We start from the raw sequence: 12,946 nt of genomic DNA, 5'->3' as shown, positions 1-12,946 counted from the left end.
ACCTGATATTTGTTAATTTGTAATTTTTTTTTAAATTTGAATGATTAATTTTTAATCTTCAAAATAATATTATATATTATTTATAAAAAATTAAATAGTGCAATCGTTCAGGTTAAGATCTATTTTAATTTTTTAAATATTAATAAAAAAATATATAAAAAACGAAACAAAAAATATTCTCCTCGTTGTGATATCTCATGATGATGATGATGATGATGCTGTTTCCTTTGTTTATAAAGTGAATGATGTATGTAAATTTTTTAAAATTTTTATTTAATTTATAATTTTAAAAAATTATATATAATATATATATAAATAAAAACTAATTTTTTTTTGTTCTGGTGTTAGTATATAAATCGGTATATATAAGAAAAATATATATATATAAAACATCGTTTTATGTATTCCCTACTTGTATACTATCTTTAAGTCGTTGGTGTGTAATAATAGACAAAAAAAAAAAAAAAAAAAAATATTCTGTTGTCGGAAAATTGTGTATATTTTGTGATCATGTTGTCTGGAATAAAAATTTAAATTCATCTCGGTTTTTTCTTGTCTTTACTTTCTTGATTTTTCTGTGCGTTCGGATGATGTAATTTGGCTAAAATTTCAAGCGAAATTAGGATTTATACAGTCTAAAACTTGGCCTAAAATCGGAGTTTTGATAAGCTTAAAATTTCAGTAAAAACTGTGTAAACCAGAACCGCGCGGTACTGAATATTTTTACCTGCTTGACAAATTTCCGTCTTAGACAGTAGCGCGTATATGGCCCAGGCGAATTTGAATTAGGGGGCCCCTTCAGACACATGATTCAAAAGAATTTTTTCGGGGGAAAATTTTCTTATAAAAACCCATAATTGATGGATGCCCAGGTACTTGCTTTTTTTTTTTCTTATAAGATAACTCGCCGCTGTTTTTGAACAGTTTTTTTTTCTTAAATAAAAAAAATCGCTCCGTTTAGCGAGATTACAGTTTTATTCGGGTTCCGTTTTGGATAGGTTTTATTGTGTATGAACTTGACCTGACTCTTTGCAAAGTTTATAATTAAACGAACTGGACATGAAACTTATGAAGGGAGGCTTTAAAAACTTTTAAATTATATGAATTTGGCCTAAAACTTCTGAAGTAATCTTTGAAAAGTTTTAAATTATATAAATTGGGGCTAAATCTTGTGAAGCGAAGCGGCGAAAAAGCTTAGAATGGTATGAATTTAATCTAAATCTTGACATTGAAAAGGTTAAAATCATATGTGCTTGGCTTAAACACTTAAGAAATGATGCTTTAAAAAACAAACCATACAAAGTAAGGCTTTAAAATCTTTAAAAATTAAATCTGCAACTAAATAAAAATAATAAAAAAAAAACAAGTTAAATTGTATTTTTAAAAGGTTAATACTTTATTTAAGTGAAATCCTGGAATATAAATGAGTTTATCTTTACATATTATCACTATGAACATAAACAAGAAGCATATACAAAGTTTAAATGCTTATATAAAAGTCTAAAGAGTCGCATATCTTTAATTTATATATATTTAAAATGGAAGAAATACAATGTTGTAAAATATTTTAGAGCTGGCATTTTCAATTAACGGTATTATTTACAAATAAAATGTTGATTTTTGTAGCTCATTTCCTCGATTTAACGATTCCTTTTACATTAAATAATGTTGGTTTAGATATTTTGTAAAGATATGCCAACACTTTAATATATTTAAAATGAAATAATCCAACATTCATGTCAGATGTAATTAATTAAATCTTTATATTACTTTATAAAATTCCAGTTTAGTGCTTGTTAAGCTACAATAAAACTTGTAAATACATTTTAAAATAAATTAACTAATTAATTTTTGTGATATGAAACTTTATTTAAGGTCAGAATTAAAGAATTGTACAGGCTGTTACAGATTTTAGACATATTTCTAGTAACTTTTTAAAGTAAAAACTGTAATTAAATAATAAAAAAAATTAATTTTTATAGTAAAAAACAAAAAAATGGTTTATAAACAAAAACTCTTATTTCAAGATTCAAATTTTCAAAATGGCCGACAAGTAATCGATTAAAAACAAATTCAATTAAAAGTTAACGTATTGGTAAAAGTATATATAAATTTACTATTAATAGATTTTTTTAAACAAACAAATAAATAATCGATTAAATTAAATTTAATAATAATTCAAGACGGAAAAATAATTGAATTTCAACCAATCAGATTTCTCGTAGTGCATTTAAAGTTTTAACGACCGTTAAAATTGCGAGGCCTTTTGTCAATAGTCGGGTATAAATGAAAGTTTTATGGATCTCGTGATCAGAGAAACGACGATATTGTTACTCAGTTCACGAGATCCTATAAAACTTTTATTCATACTGAGTTATTGATGTATGACGTTAGTTAACGGGGCCGCAATTTTAACAGTTGTTATTCTATTATTATCCGGCTTCAACTTTACTAAAAATTTTCTATCGTAATTTTAAAAATATATTTTAAATGTATTTTTCTTTAGCAAACATACACTTTTTACGTTATACAATAGTTACATTTATGTAGGTGTGACGTGATTTAACAGCAAATTTTGTTGTTAAAAAAAAAGCCTGGCGGATTTGTTAACAGTTATCATTTGCAAATTATTTAAATTTAATTAGAATAAAATTAAGAATAAAGAGAATGAGAAGGGAAGAGTAAATGAATAATGGATGCTTTCGACGGCGCCATCTTTTGATATTTGACAGTAAAGTGGCGCTATCTCTCGCCGAATTTCGAAATTAACAATGCCAATTGTTTATAAAAGTTGATGACGTCATTTATGAGATTATTATTTTTTTCTAAAATTAATCTTGCAACTGTCGCATTTTAAACGACAATTATAATTATAATTATTTTTTTCCTAAAATTTAAATAATTTTATACATATTTTGTATATTATTTTAAAGAAAAATTCTATAAAATATAATTATGAAAATTGTTTTAATTGGTTCATGAAGAAATTTTTTAAGAGTATAAATAAAAAATAAAATTATATATAACAAATTCTGTGTATATTCATAATAAACTTAATCAAATGCCTTGTATTGATGTAGAAATTGCTAAAATTAAAGCCGAACAAGTTAAGCGGTGCGCGACTTTTTAGAATGTCCCTCCTCATTCTGTACATTTAATCCTATTAGTCAATTCTCGTTCTATTTTGTAAGATTGTCGTTTGCGTCAGTGATTCCCCATAACGGGGAGATATTGTTGATTATTTTAGTGGGAATATCATTGTTAAGATATATCTACATCCAATTATACTATATATATTTTAGCTTGAAATAGATGGATAACCTCTCCAAAAACATACATTTATTTATTTAGCATTATTTCAATAAAAAAAAATAATAATAATGTTAATAAATTATTGTTTTTTATTTACATTTTTAAAAAAACATGCTAAAAAGTTTGTTTTATGAGCGAATAAAACAATTTTCATAATTAAATTGATTAATTAAAACAATAAATTGACTTTTTCTTATAGGAAATTAATGTATAAAGCATTTATTTCTTGTAGAAAAAGTCAATTTATTAAGTTAAAATTTATTCATTTATTATTAAATTTCTTTTATTAATTTATTGACATTATATATATAATATGATAATTTCAATAAAATTAACTTTTTCTTATAGGAATTTTGATCTAAACTGGGTATTTTATGATTCAACTGCTCATTTTCTAAATATAGATACATACATTTCTATATTTCTTACACTAATTGAGAATATAAATAATATAATCTAACTCACTAAATCTAAGTTTTAAGTTAATTTAGAGTAATTTCCAAAATTTAAAAGAGTGAGACTTATAAGAACAATTAATTTCCTAATTCAGTGGATATATTCATATTTTTATTGCTACAAATGATCAGAGATTATAATTTGGGATTAAGTTTTTGGTATGAAAAAGATGTGCATTTTGTTCACATTATGTAATAAAATTTTATTATTTTTACAACAAATAAGTTGTTTGAATAGGTTTTTTTTTACAGAAAATCTGGAGTTAGTCTAATGATTACAGATGTACAAAAATCAATAGAGTATGTACCTAAATAGATAATGACTAATAATTGATTCAATCAGATTTATACATAATGGAATGAAGACTAGCTGATGCAGATTCTGTAATTAAAAATATATAATTATTTGAACTGATGAACTGAAAGTAAGATTGTTATCCTGTAACCAGTGTTTTATATTACTAAGATTTATATTTTTAAGATATTACATTAAAATTACTTCATATGTCTTTTATTTAAATTAAGGAGTTTCCAATATTTTTTGTTTGTTGACTCAATTCCAAAATGAAACTGAATTTGCTGATACCTTTATAGTGATGAAAAGTAAGAATAAATTAAAACAGAACAAATGAAAAATCAAATGTGTGTGTGTTTTTCTTTGATAAAATTTAAAGATTAAGTAATTAATTATTATTTTTTTATTATATTAATACATTAAAAAAATACATTTTTACTAATATTAATCCCTAATCCTACTAATTTATTGACTTCCAATCTGATGACTCCTTGGAAGTTGTTGGCAACCAGATTGGTTTGAAAGCCCAATTTAAATTATTAATAGCAATTTGGTTAAATTTATTTCTGCTATTTTTAAATACAGAAATGGGGCTAATGTGATTAAGGCATAAACTCACTGCTCTGGGAGACCTGGGATCAAAACCAGTTAAAAAGTGCCCAGAAATTTTTTATGGGGTTCTGTCCTGGATATGTCAGAGCATTATGCCTTACCACACAGCTGTCCATTGTGGGTGTGAAAACAGGCCCTCTTACTACTAATGAGTAAGAGATAATGACAAGGCAGTGAAAGTTTAAAAGTAAAAATAATAATTATATACATATATATATAGTTTAATATAACTGGCCTGAAGCAGGAGTCAAGCCATTTGAAAACATTCGTCATTTTTAAGATAATACTGGAATAAAACTAAGGTTACTGAAGTGATTAATTTAATATTCCGTATAACATGCATTCCAATCAATAAAATATTTCCATTTATATGTATATATAAATGGAAATATTTTTATTATAACACCAAAAATAGTTATTTTTTTTATTTTGATCTAAATTCAAACATTCAAAACTGAATTGTTATCATAAATAATTTATTAACCTTATACAATAATAAAATTTATTTACAATAAAAACACATAAAACATGTTATTTACAATGAATATTCATCAATGTTCTATAAACAAAGTTTTAAACATTAAAAAAAAAAGTCACATTTATATAAAAATACAGGAAAAACTCAATTTCCTTTGAAATCATATTTAACATGAATTCTAACTATAATAAAAAGTCTAGTTTGTATTCTTCTGATTACTCTTCCATAATAAATTAGTAGAAGTAATTTTTAGAACTTTTAAATTTCATTTACTGTTTTCTCAGTTCTAGTTCCATCTTTAGACTATATAAGATTCATTACAAGCAGAGCCTCTAAGAAAAAGAGGCAGTGAGTAAAAATTACATGGGCCCAAAGAACCCATAAAAATAATACCTGTATCTGCAGATTTTTTGAATTTTACTTAACTTTTAGATAATATAAACCTGATTTCTATTATCTAAAAGTATAGTAAGGGCCAAAGAGATGCTGAACCATGACCCAGTATGTCTCTTGGTGATCTTGTTTATAAAAGAATCTGCATATGATAGAACTGTTTAAATAGCAGAAAACTTTTAAATTCCAATTCATCAGCATTAAACTTCTCTTTTTAATTTAGTCATTCAGATTAGATGAAAATTTGAATTTAGAACCTCAATTTTCAAATGTTTACAGGTATTACAATTTCAAAATATATTTTTATAGCTAATTTAATATATTCTGAAGATGGAGTTAAAGTTAAAGGAGTGAGGTCATTAAATAATTAAAAGCCAATTTCTAAAACAATAGACTAAGTTTATTAGAAAAAGCTGCCTTTTTTTTATTGAAAATCAAATTATTTTAAAATGTTATAACTGTTTGTTGTTAGTTGATATTAAAAGAAAATATTTTTCATGTCTGAAAACATTATGAGTAAATGATGTAATGATTATATACAGGATATTTCTGAAATATGTGCATCAGAATAATATAAAAATTATAATCAAATATCATAAACATAACATATAAGTTGTTGTAATGATAATGATGAGTAATTAAATTATAGCAAAAGACATTTTTCTTTAATCATAAAATTCATAAAAATATTTAAGTTATTACAAGCATTTAAAATATATTTTTAAATGGATATAAATATATTTGAGCTTTATTCTTATACTTTCCAATGTAAATGTTTTCAGAACATCCTGTGTATTGCTTCCAGTTATTTTGAATAAAAATACTTTAAAAACATTCCATTTCACATGATAAAGTTTTGTATGAAAATATGTTTACTATAGCAATGATTGAAAACGAAGCAGTTCAAACATTTCATACAGTGATGATACAATACTGTGATTTTCATCTAATGTATTTGTTTCTTCTTTGACTTCATCTTCCATTAAATCTACTTCTTCCTGGAAGTTAAGCCAATTACAAATTAATAAAAAACTAATACTATTTATGTAAATAATTTTAAAGATATATAATAACCTCTGAGTCCATTTTACAATCAACTTCATTCTTTGAAGTGACTAATGGCATGTTGCATAGGAGATCAAATGTGAATTTTGAAGCGTGACTCTTTGATTCTTGAACTTTTATACACACCTAAAATAACAACAAAAAATTTTTAATTTCTCTAAAAAAATATTAAAAATAGATTATTTTGAATTTTGCCTACTGTAATATGTTCAAAGAGTTTATATGACCAATAATAATCATCTGAAAGAACTTCAAACTTAGTTTCCGTTGAGTCAGTCAACCCAGGAAGCCATTCAAGACCGTTATTGGTTATCACAGCAACGGTGTCATCCTTTCTTAATTGACAAAGCCCTTTAATTCCATATTTTGGTATGAATATTAAAATTCCATTACTTCGAATTGAATATACCACAGCATCGACAATGCATTCGGGATCATCTGGTTTTTTGTCTTTAAAATATAATGTTTGAAATAGTTTTACAGATTCTCTTCCAATAAATTGAGCTGCCTAAAATTATTTAACAATATAAACATTATAATCATGCATAAAACAAGTCAGTTTATCTGAAAAGAATTTTTACAAAAATGTACTTACTCTATGCTTTTCATTTATGTGTTCACAGAGTGAATTTAAATATGTATTAGTAGGTATGTAATCTGATGATTTATCAATTAAACTTAGTAATAACCTATGAACCTAAAAGTAAATTATAATTTTTATTTAAAAGATTATATTATATATATATATATATATATATATATAACATAATGTAAAGAAAATAATAGAAAATGTACAATGACATCAGCGTATCTACGAATTGGTGATGTAAAGTGAGTGTATCTATCCAAACCAAGCCCATAATGAAAATAATCTTCTGCAGACCCTGTGGAAATGTACTGTGCTTTGCACATAGCTCGAGTTGCCAACATATTCATTATCTAAATTAAAAAAAAAAAAAAAAAACTTTTAATTTTAAATTTAAAATCTTATATTAAAAAAAATACTTAGAAAATGTCTTACTAAGTTGAAAGATTTATCCTTTTCATCAACTGCTTGTTTTAAGGAATCAGCAAAAGTTTTATTTGTAGTTGCATCAACTGTAAATCCTTTATAAGAGGCACAGAGTTCTAATTGTTTTAATTTATGCTTTAGAGGAGGAGGATGGTGCCGCAACTAATTAAACACAAATAAATTATTTTAGTAGAAGAAGAAAATATACTTGGAAATATAAAATTATATTTTAAAATATTAAACATACCAGAGTTTGTGAGGGATATGTATCCATAAGTTTGTTTGCAACCCAATGATTAGCAAAAATCATACATTCTGCAATTACTTCATGAATTTGTAGATGCTAAAATAGTCATTAATCATAAATATACTTCAAAATTCAATAAAATAAAAATATATTAATTCATTTTTATTAAATGAATAGTTAACATTTTCAAAATGTTCATCATTCCATCATCAGACTTTTGTAGTTTAATGACCAATCAAATTGCAGTGTTTTAAACCAATTATTTCATCTGAGCATACAGAGCCTATATTACATAGATACAAATCCATCTAAATTACATTTCATTTTTTAAATAGTCTCAAAACTTACTCCGACTTTTGGGCATTCATTAAATTACAAAGGTCTTATAATGAAATGACAAACATCATAAAAGTGTTAACCATTCATTAAATAAAAAAGATTTTTCCTAGCTTTTATGAATTTGAAAGTTTGCTTTATGCTTTAGCTAACCAATTGATTCTTAACTTTTGAAATTAAAAATAATTTTTTTTTTGTCAATCTTATACAAGTCATTTCTCATTGAATATGTCATATTAAATATGTAAATCTGCAACACCATTTTGAACAAAATATATGTAGATATTAAATGTCACATTTGCTGGAGATTAGATTTATGATCATATAAATTCTACTTGATAGTACAGAATGCTTACTGAGATATGTGTCCATAAATGTTCTAGTCAAGTAAATCATTACAATATTTATATTACAATTTCTAATTCAATTTTTAATATTTTTTTTAATAAAGATTAATCATTTTTACTTGTCTTTCTACCTTCTATATTCAAAATGATTTTAGCATGGCTAAATTTCTTATTTAAAATAACAATAACTGCTTTAAATTCTTAATCAGAACATAATAATATGATTAAGAAGAGGAACTTTAGGTTATATAAATTTATGAAATATGTACAGTACTTCAATATTCCATAAATTCATACACTATATTCAGCTTTTTCCATTTATGTCAGTTTATATGATAGTACAGAAATCACATTGTTGTTTATACATAATGCCATTATGTTAAATCACAATGTTTTCAGGATGTTAAATCACAATGTTCATTTTAGATGTTGGTTACAGCATGCATTCAAAATGCATGCTGTAACCATCGCCTTCCTGGATACATGTTTGTACTTTTTTTTATAAGATTAGCAGCCATTTTATGCAGAGTTGGCACTGATACATTTTGAATTGTAGCATTGCTAACTTTAAGCTCATCAACTGTGCAGTGGTTACTGCTGTATACTGTATACCACACTTTTAAGATAACCCTATGGGAAAAAATCCAGTGGCATAAGATCTGGTAATCTTGGGGTTGAAAATTGGTTAGACAAAATCACCGAAGAACTGCTCCATTCTGTTGCTGCCAACAAAATCATGTACTATTCAACAGTGAATACACAGTAGATCTGGAGAAAAAACAAATAGCTTGCAATACTAACCCATTATCTACTACAACCCACTCAGACTCTGCTTCTTGAAGTCAACACACAACGAGTCACAAACCACAAGTGCTGAACCTGTAGAGAAAAATATCTGATGGCTACATTGTATATGATAATATAGACATTTGAAAACCAGTTGCATAACTTTTCAATCACATTGTGTATGATTATAAATTGCAACACAGATGCAGAAAGCATCATAAAGTAACACAAATGCTGAGTTGGGTTTCTGAAGATAATTACAAGCAAAGCTCTAGTATTGAAATATAAATTAAAACAAATGAAAAAAATGAAATAGATAATGTGGCAAAATAATGTAGCACTGTAAAATATATGTGATGATAATACTATGTCAGTCATATTAAGCTTATTTACTGCCCGTAGTTGTGATTTGATTTAAGAGTTCTATTACATTCTAACATGCATATTATCATGCAAAAATGCATTATTATTTAATATTTATACTTAAAATCATTGAAAAGTGAAATGTCTTGTATGAGTAGCACCAGTGCTTTCTTATAGCTGCAAGCTGTTTTTGGCCACTGTTAATGTGTATTATTGTATTTTCATTCATTTTTCATATTATTGTAAATCACCGTTTAGCAAAACAGCTTCTAAATATAGGATATGAAATAAGAAAAATTTCATTTATTTCTGCTAAAAATAAATTAATATTAATGAAAAAAAACTCACTTACTGTTTTTGTGGTTAATTTTTCTATAGAATTTGAATCAGTATTTTGAAATTCAAATTGAACTTCTAAATTGTCTAACTCCAGAGCACCATTTAATAACCTTTTTTTCTTTAATATTTTTGTTATATGAGTTAATATCAACAGAATAGACCTTATTTCTTCATATCTAAAAATCAAATGAAAATAATATTAAAAATAATCCAAATTGCAGAAAGCTTAACAGTATTTAATATGCTATATTCAAAGTTTTTTAAAATTTCATGGTTAAATATAAAATTTTAAATCTGCAATAAAAATTCTGTTTTACTGTATATTCAATGCTTTTTAACTCAATACATATTAGAATTTAATAGTCATAGAGGAACTCTACCAGGAATAACCATCACAAGATAGAGCAATACTTCTGTGCAAGTTAACTCATCAACATTTTAATGATCCACACCAATGACACATACAATTAACAAGAATCAAGAATTGAGTTGCTAATGGTAGAAGAAACCTCTTCTCAAATATGGGATATTTCAGAATGTAACCCCTGAACAAGAGTTCCCTGTAAAAGGAGAAAATAGAGAGTGACAGTGCAGCATACAAGTAGGACCAAGAAGAACAGGGTGGATCCAAGATGTACAGGACTTCAACCAATTATCTACTGTCTATCACCTGCTAGCTGCTGAAATGGGTCCTTAGTTGTCATCTGGAAACCTTCTATCTAATTATCACTTTGCTGTTGGACAGAAAGACTCATAACATTTGCTAAACCAGATATTATGTAAATGCTCTCTTATGTGATTGAGAAATTAATGTATTTCCTAACTATACTAAATAAATATGTTTAGAGATTTAATTGTGTGGTACTCTCCATTGGAACTCATTCAACATTGACCTTTCACAAAGGCATGTCAGTTTATGTTGGGATTTGCTTAGGCCAACTGCCTAGGCTTGACCGTGTTTATGAACATCAATAGGCAAACCTCATAATATGCATATATGAAACAACTAATGCTAATACCAAGTTCATACCAATTTAATACCAATTTATATTTATACTGTTTATCAGTATATTACAAATATTTTAATTATATCAATTCCAACTTTCCACATTAATAAAAATCATAACAGCCTTTTTCTGCATTTAAAAAATATCAATATATAAGCAATTTATTATTAATAAATATAAAAGGAAATATAGATATAATTATCAGGTCAATCACCTTTATTTTTACCATCTACATGTACTACATTTATTAAAACTTCACAAAGTTTTATTTTATGTTTCAATTTTATATTTTGTTTTTATTATACAGTATATTGAATTTTCTCATTACTAAATAAAAAACTAATATACTTCTAAAATATACATATAGGGTGTCCAAAAAGTTGCCATGCAGTGAGAAATTTGTAATGACACTAAAGTTATACATACAGTATTGCATATGATACCTGAAACCTCACTCCCCAGATTTTTCTCTCTGGGGTGAAGAAATGGGGTATATAAGAACAATCTACACACTCTGGATGAGCTGAAGTTGGCAATTACCCAACACATTAAACATATCACTCTTGCCACTCTCCAGAACATGTTACAACATGAACAGATAATATTTAGCATCATATGAAAATATGTGCTCAGCCTCTGGACACAATTCCAGCATTTGCTGTATTAAAACTTTAACTTTTCCCAGTAATTTTTTAGACACCCTCTATTATGCATTATACAGAATTTAAGACAATTTAAGTCAAAATGTGGAAAGTACAGCCAATATTCATATTCATCATTAAAAGATTTCATTTTGTAAATATTTTTAATACAAATTTTCACTTTTTTTCTCTTTCAGAACACAAGCTGGTAAAAAGTTAATTAAAATTCTTTCATTTAATTTAACTGCTTGTTTATTTCTTTATTTTCTTTTTAATAGTAAATGAATTAAATTTGGTCACAGAAGGTCTAACAGAAATACAAATTATTAAATGAAGGGGGAAATAAATTATTAGTAATTAAAAATGAATAAAAATAAATACAATTTGTATTTCTAATAATTATAAAAATAAGAAAGCTCATTTTCAGAGAAGCAGTATCATATTGCACTCTGGCAAGAAAAGTGACATAACTCAAAAAATGGCAATTTTGAGATTATGTCATTGAAAAATATGTATGAAGTGCCCCACATTCACAACAAGCATCACATCTCAATCTCACCAAAATAACAAAGTTATTAGAAAAACAAGAAAAGTGACATAACTCAAAAACCTCATATATATTTAACTGGTAACACCTCACATTCAACGAGAGCAGAGTTACAGATCCATAATTACTGTACTATAGAATATAATAGAATTTACCACCATAAATACTTACCTGAAATTTAAAAGCAGCTTATACTAAGTTTTATAGTATTCTTTAAGAAGATTTTTCTCAAACACTGCATTTTTGAGTTGCGTTACCTTTCTTGCCAAGGTGTGATATATAAACAAATGAAGGGAGTAATGATATCACAAAATATATAAGAGATAGTAGATGATTGACAATACAGAAGCACTGAATCTACTGAATGAACAACATGAGCAAATAATCTATCAAGTGTGCATATGTGTGTAATGTTAATTACTTCCTTAACAATTATAATAACTGCAAAAAATCTAAATTTGTAGTTTTGTGAGAAAAATCTTATTATGAGTCATTTATATTAAAACATATTTTACAATAATTTTATTGTTATAACACTTCTACTTGAGTAATAATTATTTATTAAACATACTTTTCTTGAAGTTCATTACAATTGAAACCTTTCCATTCAGTTATATTCTCTTTTAAGATTTCTGGAGACACTCCATTTATTATTTCTTGAGCATCCTATAAATATATGATATTTAGAACCCTGATAATTTATAGAATTGT

At 25.8% G+C, this 12,946-nt stretch overlaps 1 protein-coding gene across 1 annotated transcript in view; it reads right to left on the bottom strand.

The window, feature by feature from the left end:
• Positions 1-5,310: 5,310 nt before the first annotated feature.
• LOC136969887 (DIS3-like exonuclease 1) overlaps positions 5,311-12,946 on the bottom strand; it is a 32,721-nt gene continuing 25,085 nt past the window's right edge. Inside the window, exons 14-22 of the mRNA XM_067264195.1 lie at positions 12,807-12,901; positions 10,054-10,216; positions 7,870-7,965; positions 7,632-7,784; positions 7,406-7,549; positions 7,206-7,307; positions 6,810-7,118; positions 6,620-6,736; positions 5,311-6,543 (exon numbers count right to left, since the gene is read on the bottom strand). Coding sequence (XP_067120296.1) covers positions 6,421-6,543; positions 6,620-6,736; positions 6,810-7,118; positions 7,206-7,307; positions 7,406-7,549; positions 7,632-7,784; positions 7,870-7,965; positions 10,054-10,216; positions 12,807-12,901 — 1,302 coding nt within the window. The 3' untranslated portion in view covers positions 5,311-6,420. The remainder of the gene's footprint in view (positions 6,544-6,619; positions 6,737-6,809; positions 7,119-7,205; positions 7,308-7,405; positions 7,550-7,631; positions 7,785-7,869; positions 7,966-10,053; positions 10,217-12,806; positions 12,902-12,946) is intronic.

Source organism: Centruroides vittatus, unplaced genomic scaffold (genome assembly GCF_030686945.1).
Source record: "Centruroides vittatus isolate TY-2023 unplaced genomic scaffold, ASM3068694v2 contig_1824, whole genome shotgun sequence".
Taxonomy (NCBI): Eukaryota; Metazoa; Arthropoda; class Arachnida; order Scorpiones; family Buthidae; genus Centruroides; species Centruroides vittatus.
The sequence above is the reverse complement of the archived record's forward strand: the minus strand, read 5'-3'. Positions and strand labels throughout refer to the sequence as shown.